This window comes from Typopeltis vanoorti, chromosome 6 (genome assembly GCF_054136105.1).
Source record: "Typopeltis vanoorti isolate ZY-2024b chromosome 6, IOZ_Tvanoo_1.0, whole genome shotgun sequence".
Lineage (NCBI taxonomy): Eukaryota > Metazoa > Arthropoda > Arachnida > Uropygi > Thelyphonidae > Typopeltis > Typopeltis vanoorti.
This window is the reverse complement of record NC_143554.1, coordinates 137730331-137756339: the sequence shown is the minus strand read 5'-3', so window position 1 is coordinate 137756339 and position 26009 is coordinate 137730331. Positions and strand designations below refer to the sequence as shown.

Below are 26009 nucleotides of genomic sequence, written 5' to 3'. Positions count from 1 at the left end.
CACGATCTGGGTGAAGAGTGCGTTTACGAAAGTAGTGTACACAGACACTTTTTTCTGTTGAAAACCTAAACCCATTGCTAAGAACACACAGAGAAACATGATCAATTGCTTGCTGAGGTTGTCATTCAATTACCCTCATGTTAAGGGAGTGGCTCTAAATTGTGAAGTCATCAACATACAGAGCATTGTCTACAGTGGGGGGAAAGCTGTTCAGTGATCGAGTTAATTTTAACAGCAAAAAGTGTCACACTTAAGACAGAGCCTTGGGAAACACCCTGTTCTTGATGATATGATCGATATAGCGTATTTTCCACTCTGATTTAGAAAATTCACCTGGAAAAAAAGTTTTTAATAAATACAGGAAAGCATCCTTTAAGACCCAGGTTATAGAGGTCTTTTAATATGCCATATCTTCAGGCTGTGTCATAAGCTTTTTCCATATCAAAAAAAACTGAAACAAGATGTTCTTGCTTCAGAAATGCATCTTTTATACAAGTTTCTAAACGAACAAAATGGTCTAAAGTTGAGCAATGTCTATGGAATCCACATTGGAGAGAAGATTGTTGCTTTCTAAATACCAGAGAAGTCTGGCATTGACCATTTTCTCTAGTATCTTACAAAGACAGCTGGTCAGAGCAATGGGTCAATAATTATTTACTTGCGTTGGATCTTTTCCTGGTTTTAGGATAGAATGACAATTGACTTATGCCAAGAATTTGGAAACTCTTCCTCTGCAAGTATTCTATTGTAAAGTAAGAGAAGGAGATCCATAGAAGATGATGGTAGATGTTTTATTGTTTCATAATGGATGTCATCATACCCTACTGCACCTTTGTTTCTCTTGCTGTTCTTTCAGAATTAAAAATTCAGGAGGATATGAAGCTGTTGCTGAGATTCTGGCAAAATTTTCTCCCAGAGTGTCTGCAATGGCTTTGGGATCAGCAATAACCCTTCCATTATGGTTCTAAAGTAGACAAACAATGTGTTCTATATCTGCCTTTCATTTTTCGGATTTTATCCCATACAATTTTTGGACTGGTCATTTGATTAATTGATGTAGTAAATTGGATCCATTATTGTTTTTGACTCTGATGCCTCACATAGCATGCTTTGGCTCGAGCACGCTTGAAAGCTATAAGGTTTGATATGGTGGGATATCTATGAAATATATCCCATGCTCTGTGAATCTTTTTTTGGCTGTCTGACATTCTGGGTTCGACCAAGGCTTTGGATAGAGTGGAAACCAAGATGATGTTTTGGGGATGGAGGCTGTTGCTGCCTGGACAATGCACTGTTAAAAAGGGTGTCCCAAAATTCACGCAAGATTTAAATTTAGCACCATTTGTGCAGTAAAGTATTGCCAACGAGAAAAAAAAAGACAGCGTGACAGCTGACGGTTCAGGGTTATTAAAAATGGAGCGCTACACGAAAGAACAACGCATTTTCATTGTTGAGCAATATTTTAAAAATAATAAAGGTTTGGCAGCTACAGTTCGCAATTTTTGTACAAAATATGGTCCGAATAGTGATTTAACTTCATCAACTGTGAAAAGATTAATTAAAAAATTCAAGGAAACTGGATCAATTAGTGATCTTATACACTCTGGCCGTCCTTCAACAAGTCGTTCAACAGAAAACATCAAAGCAGTTCGTGAGAGCGAGAGTCCAGGAACATCAATTCGGCACCGTGGTCTTGAATTGGCCATTTCGAGAAGCTCTCTACAGCATATTCTCATGAAAGATTTGCATCTTTATGCTTACAAAGTTCAATTGACTCAAGAACTGAAGCCTACTGACCACACACAGCGAAGAGAGTTCGTTGAATGGATTATGGAACAACAACAAGTGGATGCTTATTTTTCGAACAAAATCATCTTCAGTGATGAGGCTCATTTGCATCTTGATGGCTTCGTTAATCGACAAAATTGTTGCATTTGGGGTTCAGAAAATCCATGAGTGATTGTTGAGAAACAAATGCATCCACAACGTTTCACTGTTTGGTGTGGATTTTGGGCTGGAGGCATCATCGGTTCATTCTTCTTCGAAAATGCGGCTGGTAAGGCAATAACAGTTAATGGTGCTCGCTAGCGCCATTAACTGTTATTGATGTTAATGGCGCTAGCGAGTGATAATCCAGTTTTTTGTGTCTAAATTGCACAAATTTAGGCCAATTCTGATCACCAAAACGGGAAATTACATGACATGCGGTTTCAACAAGACGATGCCACATGCCATACAGCCCGAGAAATAACTCAATTACTGCATGAGTCATTTCCTGGTCGTGTAATTTCCTGTTTTGGTGATCAGAATTGGCCACCCAGATCATGTGACTTAACGGCGTTGGACTTTTTTCTTTGGGGTTGTTTGAAGTCTAAGGTTTATGCCAACAAGCCCACGACCACCCACACCTTGAAGGAGGAAATTGAGTGCTGTATCAACGAAATTCAGCCACATTTATGCAAAACGGTCATGGAAAATTTCGACAAAAGAGTGCATATGTACCAGCAAAGCTGTGGAGGCCATTTACCCGATATGCTATTCCATGCACAACCCTATACTATATACTTTATGAATCAATAAGAAATTACAATATTTAATTAAAAACCTGTGTTTTCTATCAAAATTACTTCTTGCGTGAATTTTGGGACACCCCATATATTTTACCTCTTCATTGATAAGCGTTTGACTGATGGCATCAGCATCAAATTTTGCAAGATGAGAAAAAGTGTTCCAGTCAGCCTGGTCCATTTTCCATGTAGGTATCCATGTGGGTGAACATGGTTCGTGTGAAGACATTGTGTAGAGAACAGGCAAGTGATCACTTCCATGTCCCACATGAGCAGTGAAGAATGGAAGGGGGAGTAGATTGTAAGATCAATTGCAGAATATGAACGGGTAGGCATATGAAAGAAAGTATTCAGTTTATTATTTAAAAGGGAGAGGTTATTATTATCAAGAATTCTTTCAATGATTCGACCTAGTCTGTTAGTGTTGACGCTACCCCATAGAGTATTGTGACCATTAAAGTCACCCATGAAAAAGTATGGGTTAAGGCAGTTGTGAGATAAGGTTATCAAGATGTTTCATTTAACTCAGCACTTGGTGGTAAATAAATTGGACATACTGTAATAAGAAATCCCAAGGAGAAGCAAATCACTACTGCTTCCAGAGAAGTATTAAGTTGGAACTGATGGAAAGGAATATGACTGTCCACTAGGATAGCTACTCCTCCATAAGCAGGAACATCCTTGCATACAACAGTGAAATTCCTAAAGGTAGGGTCCTCATTTGGTCTTAAGTACGTTTCCTGTAGACAGAAACAGAAAAGTTTGTTTTTCTGCAACAAAATCTTGATATCAATATTCTAACTAAATCCATGACAGTTCCATTGTACAAATTTTCCTATTGTTTTGGTTTTATAGACGTCTGGTTTTCGGGAGGTTGAGGGCTTATCTTTGTCATATTTATATTTATCAATTGTTTTGAGGAAGTATGGACAGCCAGTGTCCATCTCTTCCTCTGGTAGAGTATTCAACATGTTTGATGTGTTAGGGTCAGTTGGTAAGTTTAGTTTACTTTCACTGGGTACTGAAGTATCCATTTTTCTGTGAGAGTATCTGGTGGTTTATCTTTAAGTGATATCTTTGCCATAATTTTGACAAGTGGGTTTTCATTGAGTGTGATCATTTTTGGAGTTGTCTCCAGAGTAAGGCCATAGGTCATGTGATTGATGTGCTCAACAGAGAAGTACTTGTGATCATAAGGTGCAGGTATGGTGAAATTATCAGATGGTGGAACATACGAGTTTGAGTTGCTACTGTCACTTTCTTGATTGTTACCTTCTCAGCATAAGAGGATCTCAGAGCAGGTGTGATAATGGCTAGCTTTCTTATTGCATCCTGGTATGTTATATTTTGCTCTGTTTTCATTCTTTGTATTTCTTTTTCATCTTTCCATTTCTGACATGCACAAGAGTAAGCTGGATGATCTCCCTGACAGTTGACACATTTAGCTTTTTTTGCACAGCAAGATTTGTTATCATGCTCTTTACTACCACATCAAGCATAGTAGAACCACGACAGACAGTTTGGGCATGTCCATATCTCTAAAATTTAAAGCATCCCAGTGGGTTAGGGATATACATTCTAACAGGACAGCTGAGATACCCTGCTTTGACAGATGTTGGAGGCTTAGGTGTATCAAAAGTAAGGATGATGTTCTTGGTTAGAATTAGGCAACAATCCCTACGTATCAGAATGTGCCTCACACCTGTCACTCCTTGATCTTTAAGTTCTGAACATATCTCTTCATCAGGAACATCAAGGAGATCCCATTCTGCTATCACTCCTCTACAGGAGTTAAGTGTTTTATGAGGTGTTAGTGTAATTTCTATTCCACCCATTGTTGTTACTCTCAGTAGTTTCTCGGAATGTTGCTGACACAATGTTTCCACAAGTACATCACCAGAACGCAATTTCTTAACAGTTTTGGGAGGTCCTGCCAGTCCTTCTAAAACTTTTTTGAATAAAGAAGGGTGACATTTTCCCTATTGGTTTTTCACCTGTAGCATGAATGATTAAAAATGTTGGTACATTTATGTTAACATCATATATCTTTTGTTTCTTACTTCTGTTTCCATATGCTGTATCTACGGTATCAGTACTTGGTTGGGGCTTTGTTAGGACTGCTGAAACATTTGAGGATGAAGGATTCATGCTCAAGAAGTTTTTGGTTCGGTGCCAGAGCTGCTTACCCACCATTGAGCCACACATGGATGCCCACTGCCTGGCAAGCAATGACTGTGCTCAGGAGTGGAATGCCAGGGCTACCCCAGACGCTATACTGGCACTACAGCAAGCCTAGGATCCCGACCTTGGACCATGGGGTGAGAGACTTACTGCAACACCGTTGACCCTTGCAGGCAATCCCACTATAGCTGATTGATCCTGGTTGGGCCATCCAGGACTGCCCATCTTGCCGAAGCAGGGGCCAAAGTAGTGCAAGACTTGGAGGAGAATGCAATAATTATAGCTTCTGGAAAAGATCCATATATCTATACACAAATGCTAGGTCAACTATTAAGGAACCTCATAAAGCTTGTATGAAACAAAATTTTACTTCATCTGTATTCAAGAATAATGGTGACAGAGTCAGCAAGAATGGAAAAAAAATCACAACTGCAAACAAAGAGAAGCCAGAGTAATGAAGAATGAATTGGGAGAGGGAAGAAAGAAGTCACTAATTTTTAGACTCCTCTAGAAATATCAAAGACAACTATTTTAATAATACAAATTAAAGAACTAAAAGAAATTTTAAGACCTTAACATCCTTATCATATGGAGAGATGATTATCTTTCTATATGATTTTCTTTTTGAAGGAAGACCAACGACTGGAAGGACGGAAGGAAGTGGTATCAAATAAAATTACTAAAAGTTGTAGTATACTACATGTTTTTTGTGCAGATTCATATTCTGGTTGATGCCCAAAACTCCATACTCAATGTGTTGCTGACAAATTGCAGTTTTTACATATTATCCTTCAGAGCACTCTATGGTTACATTCAGTGAGTGTGGTGGGTTGTCCACTGTGGGTCACACTTGTAGTTGAATACCTGTGCCTTCATCTCAGTATGGTATAACTAATTGTTGATTGACTTGGGATAGCCCAATTTGTGAACAATTTGCCGAATAAACAGGCCTGCAATGCACTTGATGAAGTGTATTTAATTTAAAATAAAATAAATTAAATTAAATTAAATAAGTTGTTCAAAGAGTCCCATAAAGTAGTTGGCAAAAGTAGGAGAAATAGGACTGTTCATGGCTGTTCTTCATGGAACACTTTGAATAACTTATTTTTGATAACATTTCACTTAGACCTATTCACTGGTTCGGATATGTGGATGATATTTTTGCAATTTTGAATGGCTCTTTCTCTGAGTTAAGACAGTTTCTTTCTAAATTAAATACACTTCAACCTAGGATCCAATTCACCTTAGAAGAAGCAAATAAGCAATTAGGTTTTTAGATCTTTTAATTCTTTGTCAACCAGGTGGTAGCCTACATTTTTCAATGTTTTGGAAGAAGACTCATATAGGCCATTATATTCATGCTGAATTTCATCACTATCCTAGTCAAAAGACTGGAATTATTAAAACATTAGTACATCGTGCCCATTCTTTATGTTCTTCAGATACACTGTTACAGAAAGAATTACAGCATATTAATTCCACCTTTTTATCTAAGTTTTAAGGATTCTTTAATCAAAAGGGCTTTTAACAGTTATGGTATCTCTACCTCTTCAAATACAGAAGAACTATTTCTCATTCCCATTCTTTATGTGCAAGGCATTAGTGAGCACAGAGCAAAAGTTTTAACACCACTGAATATTTTTGTTGACTTTCACCCCATCAGAAAAATCTCCACCTTTCTCACTTTTCCTAACAAGCTTCCATGCTCTTGGATTATCTTATTTCAGACAAACAGGAAGATCTTTTATTTGGGTAGAAGAACATGTCATATTAAATACCATGAGCCTGAATAGTCTGGACTTGCAGAGCATGCTATCAACACTGAACAGAGTTCATTAGAACAAGACAAAAGTTGTTCATAAAAGTTGTTTCCTCATAGAAATGGCTTTATAAAGAAACATATGAAACTTTACTTCAATGTTCTAACTTAAACAGATCCAATGTACTGACTTTATATTGTCTAAATATATATTATTTATTCATTTTTTTAAAGACATTAGGAAATTACGATCTTTTATAGTTATCCTACATTAGCAACTTAGGTGGTGCTTTTCAGAATTGTCTATTAATGTTTAATTGCCATTCTGTGACCTTGTACTGACAATGCCTACAATACATAGGCAAAAATTATACGCTAATAAAGTTTTTTATGCGAGTTTTCCTCTGGTGTTATAATTCTTTTCAATAATAGATATGATTATGTTCTAATAGCTATAACAGTAGGGGAGTCTGATCCTACTGTTATAGCTATTAGAACATAAAGGCTATAACAGTAGGGGAGTCTGATCCTTTCAAGGAGCAACTCAAATATAGTCTAACAATTGCAAACAGAAGATAAAACTTCAAAGAAAATAAGAGATACAGCTTTAGAAACAGAGATAGCACAGCTAAGTTGGCAGGGGGGGGGGGGGGGAAATACAGACAATAAATCACTGAATAATGTCAGTCTGACATTATTCATCAGTCTTGTACCAAAGAAGAGAATGCTAATCAGAAGGGATATTTCTGGAATACTGGAAGAGAAATACAAAGGCAAACTGTAATACAATTAAAACAGGCAATACAGCAAAATGAAAAAAGGCCAGTGCAAAGATATACAGGGCATAAAACTGAGGAGATACATAAAATTATTATTATTACAAGGGCATCCTCATTGAGTCCAAAGAGTTATTACAAGATGCCCACACTAACCATTACCTACACAATGCCTATCTTATTCTCAAGTCACTGACAAAGCACTCATAACAGCCTCTAGTAATGTATTCTAGTCATCCACATACTTCCGAAGCAAAAATCTTGTTCTTTCACCTTACTTACACAAATTGTAGTGAAAAATTTCTTCTGCCTCTATCCTATAAACCATTTAGTAACATTGTTTCTATCATATCTCTTCTTTTTCACCTACCACCCATTCTTTGTACTTCATAAACCATTTACCATCTTAGTCATTTGCTTGTGAATCCTTTCCACTACTTCATCCCCAAAATGCACAGATGACCAACTCTGTACATAGTAGTCCAAATGTATGCAATATCAAAGTCATATAAAGAGAAACAATAACCTCCTTATTTCTACTTGTCTGTGTTCAACATTCAAGCAATCCTTCAAGCTGTTTTGTTCACTGCTTTCTGCCATACTGAATTGGCAATCATTATCCTCTGCCCAAACTGCCAGCATGTAAATCACCTTTATCTTTATTTATTAGTGGCACAGTATCCCAGTTTACCATCACTAGCAAGCTGGATATTTTTTTTCTCTAAATCATTTCTAATACAATTAAAGTACAAATTAAACAGAAACAGCCTCATAGCCCACTAACACTGGTCACTTGCTTTTTCTTTGATTACTCATTATTCTTTGAAGGCCATTCATCGGTTATTTATTTCATAATTTATTTTGCAATATGCGGCTTTCCTCCCCCATCCCTTAGGACAGGTGGAACCCTCCTAATGAGAGATTAAGTATGTAGTTTATGACTGTAGATTCATGTGTGATCACAGGGCCAGTTTGCCTGTTCGGGATGAAAAACCCAAATTTCGGGGTGAAAAAGCCCTCTACCTCTGTATGAGACCAGCTAACTCACCTTTAGTCGAAACAGAACAGATAAAGGTTCCTCATATCATGGACAGGAATCAAACCCAGGTCTTTCCAACCAAAGGGCTTTGACTATACTGACTGAGCTACGGAGGCTCATCCTCTTATTCAAATTACCATTTCCATATCAATCTCCATTTATTCCAGTTTACATAATAGTATTCTATGTTGTACAACATCAAATGACTTTGCAAAGCCTCATTCTATAGTCATTTCCTTCAGTTAATTCTATTGTCATTTTATTAGAAAAAGTGAATAAACTGCTAAGGCAAGACCACTCCTTCCACAAGAGACATGTCAGATTTTAACTCCATATAGCTTTGCCATCTCCCATAGAGTATTATTATTATTATTATTAAGAGGGACCTCCAGGAAGTCAGAGACTCATCGAGGGAGGCCACATACTAACACACCAGCTATCATACTTATTCTTGAAGTCATTCACATTGCTTGCACTCACAACATCCAATGGCAATTCATTCCAATCACGCACTACCCTATGAGAGAAAAATCTAGCCTTCACACCCTTCTTGGCGGCCTTCATTCTCAGCTGCCAAGGATACTCTTTTGTCCTTTCCCCACCCTCCATAAATTGAAAACTTTCATCAATTGAAATCCTGTATGACTCTTTCAAAAGTTTGTAAATCTCAATCATATCTCCCCTCTTTCTCCTGTTTGTAGTGTCTGCAGTCTACAAATTCTCAATCTGCTTCATAATCAGTATTCCATAATCCTGAAGAATTTTTAACACTCTGCTTTGTACTTTCTCCAATATATCAGAATCACAACAGAAACAAAGAGACCAGACCTGTATACAATAGTCCAAATGAGGTCTTATCAAGGCCTTGCAAAGAGGCAAAATAACATCCTTATCTTTAGATGCAAACATTCATTTAGACAATATAAAGTCAGTACATTGGATCTGTTTAAGTTAGGACATTGAAGTAGTTTCATATGTTTCTTTGGATGTGAACATTCATGTGAGCAATGCAATTATCTTTTGAGTTGTATTTGCAATCTTTTCCACATGGCCCCTGAACTTCAACTTCCTATCTATTAACACTCCAAGACCACTACTCATCAGTTTCTTCTAGCCTCATAACACCAATATAATATGACACTGGATATCTAATCATGTCGAAGTGAATGACTTTACATTTACTGACAGTGAATTGACACCCATTTTCCCCTGCCCACAATTCCAGCTTATTCAAATCGTTCTGCAAGTACTGCATATCAGTAGCATTCCTGATTATCCTGCCTATCTTTGCATCATCAGCAAATAGCTATATGTCACGTCAAATCCTTCCCAATATCATCAATGTACAGATTGAATAACAATGGACCAAGCACTGATCCCTGTGGTACACTACTTGTTACCTTAAACCTTGCAGACTCAGATTTCCCCCCTCCTCCTGTATACCACTTTCTGATATCTGTGAGTCAGCCATCCTCTTATCCATGTTAATATTCTATAACCAAAACCCATTTTCTCCAATTTATGCAATAGTCTACCATGGTGTATTCTGTCAAAAGCTTTAGCAAAATCCAAAAGTATCATGGTGTATTCATTCCCCTTGTCTAGTTCAATGGTAGCATTGTTATAGAATGTGAGCAAGTTGCTAAAACATGACCTTCCCTTAGTAAACCCATGTTGTTCATTGCAAAGTAGAGATTCACTATCAACCCACTTCTGAACGCGGGCCCTAACCAATATTTCCAAAATCTTCACCACCACTCCTGAGATACTAATTGGTCAATAGTTGGATACATCGGTCTTAGCACCACCCATGTGCAATGGAATTACCATACATTCCTTCAATTCCTGCGGAATCTTCTCTGTTCTGAGACTCATATTAAACATCCTGGTCAAAGGAATGGCCAGTTCGGCTGAACACTCTTTTAGCACACATGCTGATATTCCATCAGCCCCTATTGCTGAATTCTTATTCAATTTGTGCAACAGCTCTAATACCTCAGTCTCACACCTGCATTTCATCATCTAGTGAAGAAGTAACAGTGAGCTCAATGTTGTGTTCACCAGGTTGATAGCTTTTAACAAAATGGGCACTCATTAACTGAACAACCTCTTCTGCATCTGTAAACCCTCACACCATCTGTATTTAGAAGAGTTATTCTTTCATATTCATTCTTTCTTTTTACTTGCAGCATGTTGAGAGAATTCTTGTTGGTTGTCTTTAGCATGCAGAGCCAGTTTCTTTTCCTACTCTGCTTTCCATACAACAGCTGTGACTATTCTAACCTGCTGCTTATAGCGTTCATAATGGAAGTATTCCTTATGCAAACAGAATTCCTTCCACATCGTCCTTTTCTTACGAATCTCTTGCTTAATAAGATTATACATCATTTGACTCCTACTGTATTTATTCTTCAAACTCTCAGGACACATTCTGATATCGCATCATTTACGTATTGTTTAAATACTTCCCATGTACTGTTGATATTCTCTCCATCCAGCAACCGATCTCATTCCACTGAACTCAGTATACTCCTCAGTTGGTCATCATTTCCTGCTTTGCAGTTCAGCATGTAACCTTTTCTGAATGGAACATTCATAAACTTAGTCACTTCCCAAGTGAGTACCGCATGATCACCGTCACCAACTGGAGGAAGAATAGTTACGTCTTTAACTGAAACATCCTCTGACACTATAATCAAATCTAACACTCATTGACCTCGAGTTTCTTCTGTCATATGCTGCTTGTGGAAGTTGTACCACAACAGATCAATAAATGCATTTTCATTCTTCTCATGAGATTCTACTGCTACCCAATCAATATTTGGATAATTAAAGTCTTCCATTATGATTACTCTTTTCGTACTCATCTTTTCTATTTGGTGATACATTTCTTCATTACTAGCAACTGAACCACCAGGTTTGTAACAACACTCCACTGTGTAATTAGTCTTGTTAGATTCCACCTCACACCGGATAGCATCAAACTCTCTGCCACATGAAATATTGATAGTAGTAGTACTATAATCATAGGTCTAAACTCTAACTGGATTTAAGTCATCTGATATCTTTAGCAGCACGCCCCCTCCTCTCCTATCCTTCCTAAAAATACTGTACTCTTAACACTCGATACCAGTTAGGTCTGATTCTGATAGCCAGGTCTCACATACCTACAATCTGAGGTCGCAACATATTGACCAAAGCAACAAACTCTACCCCTTTGTTTCTGATACTCTTAGCATTTGTGTACAGACATAATAATCTACCTGTTTGTCCTTTTGTATTGTCTTGTCTGCAGTCTGCCTGACACAGTTGGATAACTTGCAAATATCTATTATTCTCCAATGCCTTACACATGTAGACATCTTTGCATTCATATGATGGGTCCAAACTGGATGAACAAAAATCTGAAATCGTTCTCTCCTTGTCAACATTTCCATGACAAAGTCCATTCCAGTCATTAACACAGTTATATAACACTGTCACTCTCTTACGCTAACATTCACACCATTCCTCCCTTTATAATTTAGTTTCCCCAACTTTCTGTGTTAGGTCTCATACCAGTTATTAGTTTTTCTAGACTACTGACACCAAACACTTGATATTCAACTGATATTCAAACACCTCTTATACAAATCCAATCTTTCCTCAAACTCACTCCACACATCCAAAAACTCACATCCATTCCTTCTACATAGCCTATGCATCGAATCGTTTGCCATCATAGCCCTTCTCTTTAAAATTATATAATAATAATATTTAATATTATATAATAGTATTATATATTCCTATCCACCCATTCCTGAATTCTGTCCTTACCAAACCATCTTTTCCAATACCTTATACCATCGCTCCTGAAATGTCTATAATTTGCTTTTGCCACCTTTCTCCGCCTCATGTAAAAGTGTCATGTGCCAAGACATAATAACTTGGTTAGTAGTAATGTGTCTCTCTTGCACTTTCTTGTAACACACTTGCCAATATCTCACCCTATATCATGGCTGTAGTCATGTTGAGATATCTTGAATATACTAAACACTTCAAGTTCATTAACTTCTACCAGCATTAACTTATGGCAGTGAAACATGGAACACAACTTTAAAAGAAGACAAAGCTTAATAACAACCCAACATGCAATAGAAAGAAGAATGCGTAATATAAATAAAACAGACTACGTAAGAAACACAGAAATCAAGAAGAAGTCTGGACTCAAAGATTTAATAAAAGCAATCTACAACAGCAAAAGTAGATGGGCAGGATATCTCGCCAGAATGTGAGACAACAGATGGACAATCCGAGTAACAAATTGGTATCCAAGAGATACCAAAAGGAAACCTGGAAGACCGGCCTTAAGGTGGGAAGACCCAATGATCAAGATAGAAGAAAATGGAGAAGAAAGGCTCAAGACAGGAATAGCTGGACTATGACCTGCAGTCATGGAAAAATCCTGACTGAAATCACAGGTCCATTAATAGCATAACTCTGGGATTTCCTTCGGTCTTCTCAGCTAATTTCCTCTTATATTCTGATTTTGTCTTCTTTAGCATGCTGTTCATCCTTTGCCTATTCTTTGTACTATGTATACTTACTGATCACAGTTCTCTTTATATTCCTTTTACATCATTTCTTTTTTTTCAACTTCTGCTTGAAGATGTTATTATTATTATTATTATTATTATTATTACCACGGGCTACTCCAGGAGTCCATAGACTCATCGAGGGAGGCCCTAAACATCATGTTCACACAGCTGTTCAACATTCTCACAGTATCTATCATACCTTGCCTTGAACTCGCTCACTGTCATAGCACCCACAACAGACTCTGGCAGCTTATTCCACTCATTTACCACTCTAAAAGTAAAGAACCCAGCTCTAACACCCCTGCTAACCACGCTCTTGCCCAGCTTCCATGGGTGTCCCCTAGTTCTCCCACCACCAGTCCTGATCTCAAAAATATCATCTGAATTAATCCTATAGAATCCTTTTAGCAATTTGAATGTCTCAATCATATCTCCCCTTTTTCGCCTATCAACTAGTTTCTGCAACCCACAAATCTTCAACCTGTTCTCATATGGTGCATTCCATAGACCTGCTATCATCTTAGTCACTCGCCTCTGGATCCTCTCAACCTCCTCCCCATCAAGAAGGAACCGAGGTGACCAAATCTGGGCACAGTAGTCGAGATAAGGTCTTATCAGGACTCGGTACAGAGGTACAATAACTTGTTTTTCTCTGCTCGTCAAGGTATTTTTCAACAACCAAGTGAGTTGATGAGCTGATTTAGCTACTTTCGCAATGTGCCCCCTAAACTTCATCTCCCTATCCACCAACACTCCCAAGTCCCTGGCCTCATCAATCTCTTGGAGTACAGTTCCACCAATGTGGTATACTGCTGCTAATCTTTTCACTCCGAAATGCATAACCTTACATTTTGTCACATTAAATTGACATCCATTCTCCTTAGTCCAGAACTCCAATCTATCTAAGTCATCTTGCAAGACTTTGACATCTTCTGCATTCACTATCGCCCTACCCAACTTTGCATCATCAGCGAACAAATGAACTGTCCCACTTAGACCATTCCCTATATCGTTAATGAACAGATTAAACAGCAGTGGTCCAAGAACAGAACCCTGTGGCACACCACTAGTCACAGGCCGTTTTTTGGACTCTACTCCTGAATAAACTACTCTTTGATATCTCTCCATCAACCACCCAGCTATCCATCTCACCAACCCTATATCCATTCCCATATGTTGTAGTTTACGGATTAGAATTCCATGTGGTATCCTGTCAAACGCCTTTGCCAGGTCCAGCAGTATCACTGTAAACCCATTTCTCTTATCCAGTTCAGCCGTCACCCTGTTATAAAACTTGAGCAAGTTACTGAGGCATGATCTACCCTTCACAAAGCCATGCTGTCCTCTGTACAGTATCTCATTTTCATCAATCCATTCCTGTATTTTTCCCTTGACTACTTTCTCCAAGACCTTGACAATGACTCCTGATATGCTGATCGGTCGGTAATTTGCAACCATAGTCTTGGATCCTCCTTTATGCAGTGGAACTATTTTCCCCTCTTTCCACGCCTTCGGGACTAAGCCAGACCTGAGACTCAGATTAAACAACATGGTCAAGGGCACTGATAATTCATTAGCCGCTTCATGCAAGACCCGTGCCGGTATACCATCCAATCCCACAGATGTATTCACATTAAGGTTCTGTAATAGACTATTCACCTCCACTTCATTCATCACAATTCCCATATAAACTAATGGTTCCTTCATTTTTTCAACGTCACCACCTGGATGATATACTTTTGCAAAGTGCGCGCTCAGTAACTCCACTATATCGACTGGTTCAGTGAACTCTTTACCATCGTCATTCCTTAAAATCATTTTGCCATGTACGGTTTTTCTCTTGCTTGCAGCATATTGAAAGAACTGTTTGGGATTCTCTTTTGCTTGCATAGCTAGTTTTCTTTCATAATCGGCTTTTGCTGTTTTTACCACACTCGTTACCCTTCTAGCCTGTACTTTATACCGTTCGTGTGCCTGCAGGTCACCCCTTTCTTTAAATTCCCTCCATAGTTGTTTCTTTTTTTGCAGCTCAAGCTTAATGGTGTTATTCATCCATTTAACCCCTCCTTGTTTCACTATTCGGACCTTAGGTATACAATCAGCCATAACCTCTTGTAAATGCTCTTTGATCACTTCCCATGCTCTATCGACGTCCAGCCCTTGCAGTTGTACATGCCATGGCACTGATCCAAGCAATCTCCTAAGCTTGTCATATTTGCCAGCACGGTAATTCCACATATGCCCTGTCTTAATCACAATTTTCACACCTTTAGCCACCTCCCAGGTCAAGACCTTATGATCACTCTCACCAATAGGTGGCAACATGGTCATATTCATTACAGTCAAATTCTCGGATACTATTACCAGGTCAAGCACTCTCACACCCCTAGTATTTTCAATTACATGCTGTTTCAGATAGTTATCCCTTAATAACTGAATAAAATCCATTTCCTTCCTCACATGTGTCCTCTCCTCCTTCCAATCAATGTTACCATAGTTGAAATCCCCCATAATAATTACCCTCCTTCCACTCATTTCATCAATTTGTTTATGCATACCATCTCCACCATCTATTCCATCACCTGGTCTATAGCAGCACCCAACTGTATATTTTATTCTGCCAGTATCAATCTCACACCAAATAGCCTCAAATGAGCTCCTTTCACTATCCTGCAATACTTCAATTCTCCTTGGCTGCAGTTCATCAGCTATCATCAATAACACCCCTCCCCCAGTTTTATTCTCTCTGTCCCTCCTAAACATACTATAACCTACACATTCTATCCCACTAACTATATCATCTTCCGTCAGCCATGTTTCACTAATGCCAATAACCTGTGGCCAGGAAGAGCCAATCAAGGCCAAAAATTCTTCCTTCTTGTTCCTAATACTCCTGGCATTAGTATACATGAATTGCAGTGTTCCCTTTGTCCCACCCCTATCTTGATGTGTTATTCTAAATATCCCATTCCCATTTTTTGTCCTTATTGCTGGCTCAGGTACATTATATACATTTTTACACTCAACTGTCTCACTGATGTCTGGATATCCACTTCCCCCCCTCCTTGGTAGTTCTAGTTTCCCTGGTTCTGCACATCCATTTTCACTTCATTCAGCAACACTTTTTCCAGTCTCCGCACACCAAGTCCATTCAAATGCAGTCCATCCATCTTGTATAAGTCCTTTCGCCCATCAAACTCATTCCACACGTCCACAAATTCCACACCACACCGTCCGCATAACCTGCGCATAATATCATTTGCGATTATGGCCCTCCTTCTAAACTCCTCTCTGTCATACCGCGGTAACAGACTCACCATTCTAACTCTGTCACTCTTTTCTTTCGCTACCTTTAACAATACTTTCAAGTCCTCTCTCATAAAAAATTTATCACCTTTCAATTCATTCGTACCAGCCACAATTGTTATTTCTTTCACCCTCTGCTTTTGCACTCTAATGCTCTCACTTACATCCTTAAATTTCGCACCCGGCAAGTACGATTTAGTTACACTCCCACTCCCATGTTACTCATTCTTTAATTCCTTGATTTGTTCATCTGACTTCTGGATGTGCAGTTTGATACTACTTGTAATTTCACATGCTTAGTCATCCAGAACAAGAGTGCAAGATAACTCTCCTGAACTGGAGACAAAGCAGTTACCTAGTTATGAATAAATTTGAGCATTTAGGGTAATGGAACAGCTAAGAAACAAAAAAAGAAAACCAAGCTTCAGATATTTTACAACTATCAGTTCATATAAAGCATGTTCCAGAAGTTTTTATTAAAGGATTATAATATCCTTCAAGATGCACCAAATAAAATGAAATACAAATTTACGAAACAAACTGTTATGGTATCAACTTAAAGTTGTTCCTTTTAAATTGCTTCTATTTAATAACTGCAATTGGATTTTTGTATAAAATATTGCGAGTGATTTAAAAAAAAAATTATATATACTGTATATATAGATAGATAGATAGATGAAAATACCATTATCCATTGATCTGTTTGTCTATTACAAACCCTCATTATGAACAAACTTGGACAGTTAGAAAAAAATTCCAAAAAATTCTTTGGGTGGTAGAAAAATGTCATCAGCCAGTGATTCAAATCTTGAATAAAAATTTCCCAAAATTGTTGGCAATCATAACAGTAGTTTATCAAAAGGCAACTTCTGGGGGAAAAAAGAAGTAAATTTTATATGCCATATCTATGCTATTAACTTTCAAGAAACTTAATTTCTTAGTACAAGTTTCTGTTTACTTCCTTAGTTTTAAAATATACATTTTCATTAAGTTAAAAATAAATCAAACAACACAAAATTGAAGAGTAAAGGGGATAAAAATTCCCTTTACTTATCATCCTCGCCAGAAAAAATAGCCATTTGGCTTTTCATCTTAATTATAATATGTTATAATATAATATAGTGGCACACCTTTCTGGCATTCGTATAGCAAAGGTATGCAAGTTCTTTTCACTTAAACTTTGATATTATCTAGGTCTAGCTACTCACTGATGAGACCTCAAAAAAGGTTGAAACCGGTCTGGGTAGTGACCTCTCCTCATAATGTAAAGCAGTTCTACAACTCCTAGGAGCTGTGTGGTTTTACATTATGAGAAAATATCAAGGATAATGAGGGAGCTTGCTCCACCTTTGCATCGAGTTGCCTTGGAGTGGCACTACCAAGTGGTCACTTACGCTTGGATCCGCCAACAGTTCGTCGGCATGAAATGTTTAGATCGTAGTTTTCGATCTTAGTTTCACATACTGGCTGAAAAACAATAAGGGATTTTTATCCCCTTTACTTATCATCCTCGCCAGAAAAAATAGCCGTTTGGCTTTTCAACAAAATTGAAGAGTTTCTTTTTTTTTTTTTGCAAAGGATTTTTTTTTAATTAATTTATTTTTTGTACTCTTATGAAATAATCATCTTATAAAACATAGTCGCAAAAATGTTCAGTCTTCTGAATGTGAAAGATAAACATTTGAACTGATGCTACCTTAATTAAAGCTAAATAAAACAAATAGATGTCACTTTTAATTTTTAATATTACAAAAATATTAAGTAGTAAAGTAAAATTTATGAAATGAAATACAAACCACCATAGATTAATTTATCACAAACTGTCCAATTATGACTGTGGTCAGCCAATCGATGCAAATCAGAAAGTTAAGCCTATGCAACATTATTAATATCATATTAATCTATCATGTGAAAAGTGACTAGCAGCTGGTCAAGTGAAAAGGATAAATGCTATCTAACAAACAGGTTAGTTATAAGTTAAATTCCCACTGTAGGCATGGATGTTTGTGAATGTCTTTGGGTGGTAGAAAAATGTCATCAGCCAGTGAGTCCATCACCATGCTTAATGGAGGCCTGATGTCACTTAGTTTTAGGTTAGGTCTCTAAAAGAAGAGTTTCTTGGTTATCTAGTTCACTCACAGTATATATACTACCAGTTTACAGACTTTCACATGCATGATTCACATTAAAACAAGAAACAGTGACATTGTTGCATTATTTCTTCAAAAAATGCTGAGAAACTGAAGGAGAGGATGCTAATGAAAGCAGCAAAGGTTGTAAATTAATTTTTAAATCACAGTAATCAAATTACACAAAATTTAGATAATTCATAATGACCTGGATTTTTCAATGCACAGATCACAATCATTTACATTTTAATAATATAAAAAATGTACTATTAATTTAATTTTACCTTACCATTCTTTTGGAGGAGTTCCACAATGTATATTTTCTTGAGAACGATTTAAATCCAGCGTTAATGAAGCATTGGAACCACGCCTAATTTAGTGGTAAAAAAATATATATATATATATGTATATGTGTGTGTGCATGCGCGCGCACAAAAAAATTTTAATGAAAATAATCCATAAAAATAAAAGATAATCAGCTTTACAATGAAATAGATTTCTTTCAAAACCCAATTTGATATATTCAGAAAGATATAGACATGATTCATTATAAAATAGACTAATGATGACATTATATAAAAATGATCATTACCGTATTTTTCAATATCTTGTGAGCAATCCAACTCTCTCCAGGTTGCAGTTTTCTTACAATAACTTGTGCTCCTTGACTGACACATGACAGAAATACTTAAAGATGCATTCAATATATTAATACTACAAGGGTACTGAAAATGTTCTCAGCCTAACAATTGAAAAAACGAATTTATACTTTCAAAATTATTTTTATTTTTCAACATAATCTCCCTTAAGACTAATACATTTATTCGAGTGATGCTCAAGCACCATTATTCTGTCCCTGTAGTGGTTCTCAGTAAGATCTGCAAAATACTCCTCTCCAGCTGCAATCACCTCTTGATTCAAAGAAAAACGCTGACCAGTGAGGAAGAGTTTTAGTTTTGGGAAGAGAGAGAAGTCAGAGGAAGCCAAATCTGGGGAATAGAGTGGATGTTCCAACAATTCATAGTGCAGATCCCTTAATTTTCCCATTGCCAAAAAACACCTTCGCAGGCAAGTGCACTGTCCTGATTAAAGATGATTTTTTTCTTCTGCATACCGGGTTTATTCTCATGAATGTTTTCGTCTAGTCTGGTTAAAAGATTGGAATAATATTCCATGCTTATTGTTTTACCCTTTTCAAGATAATTAATAAAAAAAATGCCTTTGGCATATCAAAACACTGATGGTATGACCTTTCCTGCTGATGGAACAGACTTTGTCTTCTTTGGCGCTGAACAACCAGTTTCTGTCCTCTGTTTTGATTGCTGTTTGGATTCTGGTATGTAATGGTGAATCCAAGTCTCATCCATCGAAAAAATAAATCGAAACACAAAATCAGTTTTATTCTTGTTAAAATGCTCCAAGCACTGTTCAGAGATTTTCACACGAGTGTGGTTTTAATCTGCTGTGAGCAAGCATGGCACCCATCTTATGCAAAGCTTTTTCATTTGCAATTCTCCATGCAAAATATATCCAACACATTCTTTTGAAATGCATATAGTCTCAGCAAATTCACGCACTTTGACTCGCCAGTCATCCAATACCATATCGTGCACTTGATCAATGATTTCTCATGTTGTTACATTTTTGGGATGTCCTTCACGTGGATCATCTTCAAGGCTGGTACGGCCACATTTAAACTCGGCAGCCCATTTCTTTATTGTCAAAAACGAAGGAGAAGAGTGCCCATAAACTTTTATGAACTTCGAATGAATTTCTTTTGGTGTTAAACTTTCTTTTACAAAGAATTTTATAACTGCACGATACTCAATTTTATCCATTTCAAGGGATACATACAACACAGCTGTATAAAACAAACAAGCAATCACCTCTTGATTCGAAGAAAAAACGCTGACCAGCAAGGAAGAGTTTTAGTTTTGGAAAGAGAGAGAAGTCAGAGGGAGCCAAATCTGTGAAATAAGGTGGATGTTCCAACAATTCATAGTGCATATCTTTGATATAATACTTGATAGAATGACTTGCAATTTAACATGGATGCATATGACAGATGTCTCAACTTAAAAAAAAAAAAATCATGACGATAGTGTTGCCATCTATGGTCAAGGCCGACAACTTTTCAGACCATCCTCGTATATATACTTTAATAAATAGTATAACAACAAGATGTAATAACTAGTTCACACGTGATCATAGTGTAATAGTGAACATGTATCTTGTCTTTGCTTTGCATTTATGCCACAATATATATCCCACTTCCAACATCAATGTTTTAGGATTAAAGGTAAACATGTGTTAAAATGCCATAAAACCACTAAAAAAAATATTGCTGAACTACTAGAATGAAAGAATAGAAATTTAACCCAAAACACAGTCACAAACATTAAGCCACACAACAATAATTTGGTGTTTGTATAGCATATGAGGGGGGGGTGGGGGTGAAAATTATACATTTATGACACAATGTCATAGATTAAACTGACAAAACAGATATTACTAGCAGGAAATTTAAATGCTAGAATAGGATAAATAAAATTCAAAACAAGACAGATAAATTTGGTGAAGATATCTGCAATCATAATAGATGCAAACTATGATATTTCGTTATTTATAATAATATGAGAAAATGAACTTAGTATCTGAAATAAGGAAATACATAAATATATATACAGCCAGCTGAGATTTCAAGTATGTTATTGATTACATAATCACAAATTTTAAGTCTTCTAAGTTAATTCTAGATGTAAGAACATACTGAAGAGCATTTTCAGTATAGAAATCTGAAACTATTGCAGTCACTTTTTATGATTGGCACAATCAATCACAGGATTTAATAATAATAATAATAATAAAAAACTAAAATTACTAAAATGAGGACAGAGGTACTGCTGATGATGGTAGATGAATGAAGCCAAAAAGAGTAGGAGACAGGTGTGCAGATGAAATAGCTATCAACGATTTTTATTATTTATTTTTTTTAGAAGCATTGCCTTCTGATATTCCAGTATCATTCTACAAAATACCATCATGCTTAGTATATAACATTTAAATGAATTTAACTCACATTTTTTCAGTTAATTTTTTCTGCTTATTCTTTTTGAATTTTGCACCTACCAACTGTATATATATGCTATGTTTAGTTTTTGCAATATGCAAGTTTAAGAATAAACTTACCACAAACACACAACTAACATCACATATGTGAAACACTGATATGGATACACACACACATTCACACATATGATATATAATCAAGATTGCTTGCATACGTGTATGCAAAATACAGTGGTGCCTTGCAATTCAACACTAATCCGTCACCGAACTAATGTCAAATTGTGGTACAATATTTCCCATATAAGTCTATGGAAAATAGATTAATTTGTTGTCAGACCCATCCCACCCACCCCTAACAGGGAAGTGGGAGAGAAATACACCATATTATGTGCAGCTTTTGCATCCCTTCATAACACACTAAATTACAAAATACACTATTGTATACACAATACATACAATCTATTGAGCTTTAGATGTTGGAAGGGAGCCTTCTTTATCCTGTTCTACCTCTTCTCGTCTTCTCTATGCTTGAACAGGGATGAGGAACTGATCAAGAGTGGACTGTCTCTCTCTTTTTCAAGATAGTTTTGAAGTGATGCATGATGGTGTTATTGAACAAGTCTGTCATTCTACTCACATCAGCAGTGTTGGGGTGCCATTCCAAACAAACAGACTGCACCTTCTCCCAATGGAATAAAACTTCTTTAATGGCAGCTGTTGGTATTGGCCCTTTTTCCGTGTCATCCTCTTCTTCAAGTGAAATTCCTCTTTCTCTCTCCTTTGTTTGCTGTTCGCTGTGTACTCCGAGTTCTTCAACGGTCAGGTCGTCATCGTGATCCACCACAAGCTCTTCTACATCAGCCTCATCAACCTCTTTTATGTCGAGATTCTCTGCTGTTGAAATGATCTCTCGCATGGCTGCAGATACTTCTGATTCTCCAGCTGCTTGGTCTGCACTGTTGTCATCCTGAGAAAAATTAGGAACAAGTTCCTTCAACGATGCATGAAGGGTTCTCTATGTCACTCCATCCCAGGCAGTTTTAATAAAGGAAATGGTGTGGAGAATGTTGAACTCGGTCTTCCAGAATTCCTTCGGTATCTTGTCAGAAGAGTAAATCACGTCGAAAAGCCACGAGAAGAAAGCCTTGGTGTCAAGTTTTTTAAAACATGCAATCACTTCTTGATCCATGGGTTGGATCAGTGACATTGTGTTTGGAAACAAGAACTGGAGTTTGATGAAGTCAAAGTCAATTTCAAGAATGTCCTCTAAGTCTTGAGGGTGGGCACTAGCATTGTCAAGGATCAGCAGTGCTTTCAAAGGCAAATTGTTGTCAGTGAGGAACTTCTTCATGCTCAGGGCAAATACCTCAAAAATCCAATCTTGGAAAACTTGCTGGTCTACCCAGGCTTTTGCATTGGATTTCCACATCACTGGCAGTTCAGACTTAATGATTTTCTTCCCAAAGCACCAAGGATTTTCTGAGTGGTAGACCAGAAGTGGCTTTAGTTTAAAGTCTCCACTTGCATTTGCTGCCAATAACAAGAAAGCCTATCTTTCATAGGCTTATGTACTGGGAGCATCGTTTCTTCTTATGTGATGCTGTTACACCTGATACACCTGATATCATGGTGTAACATGAAGAATAAATAAATTAAAAACCCTGCATAAAAGATAATAGATGAATTATTTAAAAGAAAAGGAAATATTCTTGCATCCAATAAAATATATAAAATATAAAGGTGTTTGTTGAACTAACTAACAAAAAGAAAGAATATATTAATGTTGTAATATGATATAAAAGAGAAAATTTAACTAAATAAGACAGAAAAGGATTAGTCATAAGAGATGGTATGTGAGAGGCTAGAGATTAAAATATTAAGTAAATTCATAGAGAAATTTTGGAAAGGGGATTAAGTTAGAGGCTAACGAAAGAAAAACAACAGACTATCGCTCAGGGCCGATTCCCGGATTGAGACTCGCTATGGGCTCGCCGACCAAAGGACGTTTGGCAGAAAAACGCCACCCTAATTGGTCGGAGAAGTAAAATTAAATAAGGGGTCGGAGAAAAGAAGTTAAAGAAAGTGCCATTAGGAGAGTTCTTCGCGTGCTCCTTCGTATAGGTTCCATGGGGTTTTCCTGAGTGGCGAGATGGAGTTATATCTCCGTCGTCACAACATGGAAACAAAAGTGAGCAGGATTTCGATTCTGTATTTCCTATTATAGTCAAGGAAAAGAAAGCATATTCTTTGTGTTTCAGCTTCAGTGACAACCACGAAAAAGGGAAAGCTGTAAAGAAATCGATATCCATGTTGCGAGTTGCACAGCCATTATATAGATGATTCAAAGTGTGTCCTGAATTACGAAAGGTTAAGACCGCGTAAGCATAGTTCAATTCAAAAGGGAACATAGGAGAAGCAGATTATTGGAGAGGTTATACCAGGATACTTCAATCAGAAAAGGTTAGAGGCCCATATGGAAAAATCAAGAAAGAAAGGCACTGTAAAATATATCTAATGTTAACTAAAATTTGTCTGTAATAGGTATCATTATTCTAATACGGAACTGTTGAAGTGACCAAGGAAAAATTATACTAGGACTTTAGTATCTGACAGAATATAATCAACGTAAGCTTGCTAATGAATATTATATAAATAATTACGTGTCCTGAGAAATTTTGCATGTCTATTGTAATGTATAGGAAAGTTTAGATGTCATAGTTATGTGTAAATGCAGAAAAGGGTTTAGTTAATCTACTTAAGTTTGAATAATTAAATAGTGTAAATTAATCTTATATGTCCAGTTCATATGAATTTATATGTTGAATTGTTATGGCGGCATGATCGTAATACCCATTATAGGATCATAGCCTAAAGACTTGTGATAAGCTAATGTTAGTTTGTAAATATTTAGTATAGCATTGAATTGAGAAATAACTAAATTTTGAATTGTGCCATGTTAAGGAATTTAATAAACCTTTTGTTCGATGATAAAAGAGTTGTCTGAAATTGCTGTCCAATGTACCACTTGAAAAATTATGAACCTAATCACACAGGAAATTAATGTGTCAAGAAACGAGATAAAGTGTCACGACTGCAACATAGTTTCACTTTCAGACATATTTTAGTTCTTTCTCCTTGTTTTTGTATATAATATCTTAAACTAAATGTCCCAAAAGGCGCAGCATAATACAAATATTAGGGATACTAAGGGGAGAATTAACTTAAGTATTAGTAAAAATTTTGGTGATATCTCGTGCGTAGATAATAGTTGAACATAGATAAAGGGGAAATAACTAGATAGAATAAAAATCATAAAATGGGACACAACATAAATGGCGCAGCCGACAGGATGTAGTTTAGCTAATTAAATCTTAATTGTAAGCTTAATTAAAAAACAAAACCAACTTGTTGTGAATACAACAAGTTGGTTTTGGTAGCAGATCGGACAACTAAGAGGTAGACGTTTAGTTAAGTTTTGTTGAGAATTTTAGAAAGTTAATTAGTGTAAATTGGATGCAAGTACGACTGAACCCTCCAGTAATTTAGGCATGGATAACAGCGAATTTTTTCGCTACATTAACCCACAGCAGGTTTTCCCACAATTTTCGGGCGAGGAGACCGATGACGTCCTAAATTTCTTTAGTTATATAGAAGAGCTTAGAAGAGTTGGAGGATGGACTGATTTTCAGTTGCTAGTCCTACTCCGAAGTAAACTGGTGGGAAAGGCTAAAGCTTTCCTGTATTCTTCCCCCATTCTCAAGGAAACCCTGGATTACTCCCGATTTAAGACAGTCCTAATTTCTGAGTTCTCAAAACTGGGAAGCTTGGGACCTAACTTATGGAAGCTCCAGAGGTGCTCTCAGAAGGAAAAGGAAAGTGTGGCTGAGTTCCATAACAGGTTACTGACGATAGCTAGTACCCTAAGTGTCCTTAATGAAGAAAAGCCTCACTTGGACTGGGCCATTTTCCAACAATTCAGACAGGGAGTCAAACCTGAATTGAAGGAGACAGAACTCGATAAGAAATTATCCAATTTAAGAGAATGTTACGATGCTGTAAAGGAACACGAACAATTGCTCGGAGACCTCCATCCTGCACATGTTTATGGGTCAATAAACAAAATTGAAGAGAAGGGCAATTCTGAAAAGGGGCAAGAACATAATAAAGAGAGCAAGACTACTAATGATCAAAAGGATAATGAGGGAGAAAGAGAAAAATCAGTCAACGTTAATCAAGTAATTGAAAATGAACTAAACATCCATAAACAAGTAGGACTAACAAACATAGACGTACGTTCTATAATAAAACAAGAAGTGGAACAGTTACAACAGCCCTTAATAGACCGTCTTGATGCTGCACTGAAGCAGCTGGCAGCAGTAATGGAAAGGTCCTCTAAATCAGATATATCTCAGACAGAGAGGACTAATGAGATGGTAAAACAAGAGGTCGAACGATTACAACAGCCGATGATGAACCGTCTTGATGCTGTACTGATACAGCTGGCGGCAGTCACAGATAAGACTTCGAAATCATCTATCCCTCAATCAGAAAAGACTAATGAATTAATCAGACTAGAAGTAGAAACTTTTCAACAGCCTATGCTGAA

The 26009-nt window shown here is 37.0% G+C and overlaps 1 protein-coding gene across 1 annotated transcript in view; it reads right to left on the bottom strand.

The window, feature by feature from the left end:
* The window catches only part of LOC150105981 (tyrosine-protein phosphatase non-receptor type 5-like), a 207589-nt gene that overhangs the window by 126869 nt on the left and 54711 nt on the right, over positions 1 to 26009 (bottom strand). The window contains exon 4 of the mRNA XM_090393737.1: positions 18624 to 18704. Within this exon, the coding sequence (XP_090249863.1) occupies positions 18624 to 18704 (81 nt within the window). The remainder of the gene's footprint in view (positions 1 to 18623; positions 18705 to 26009) is intronic.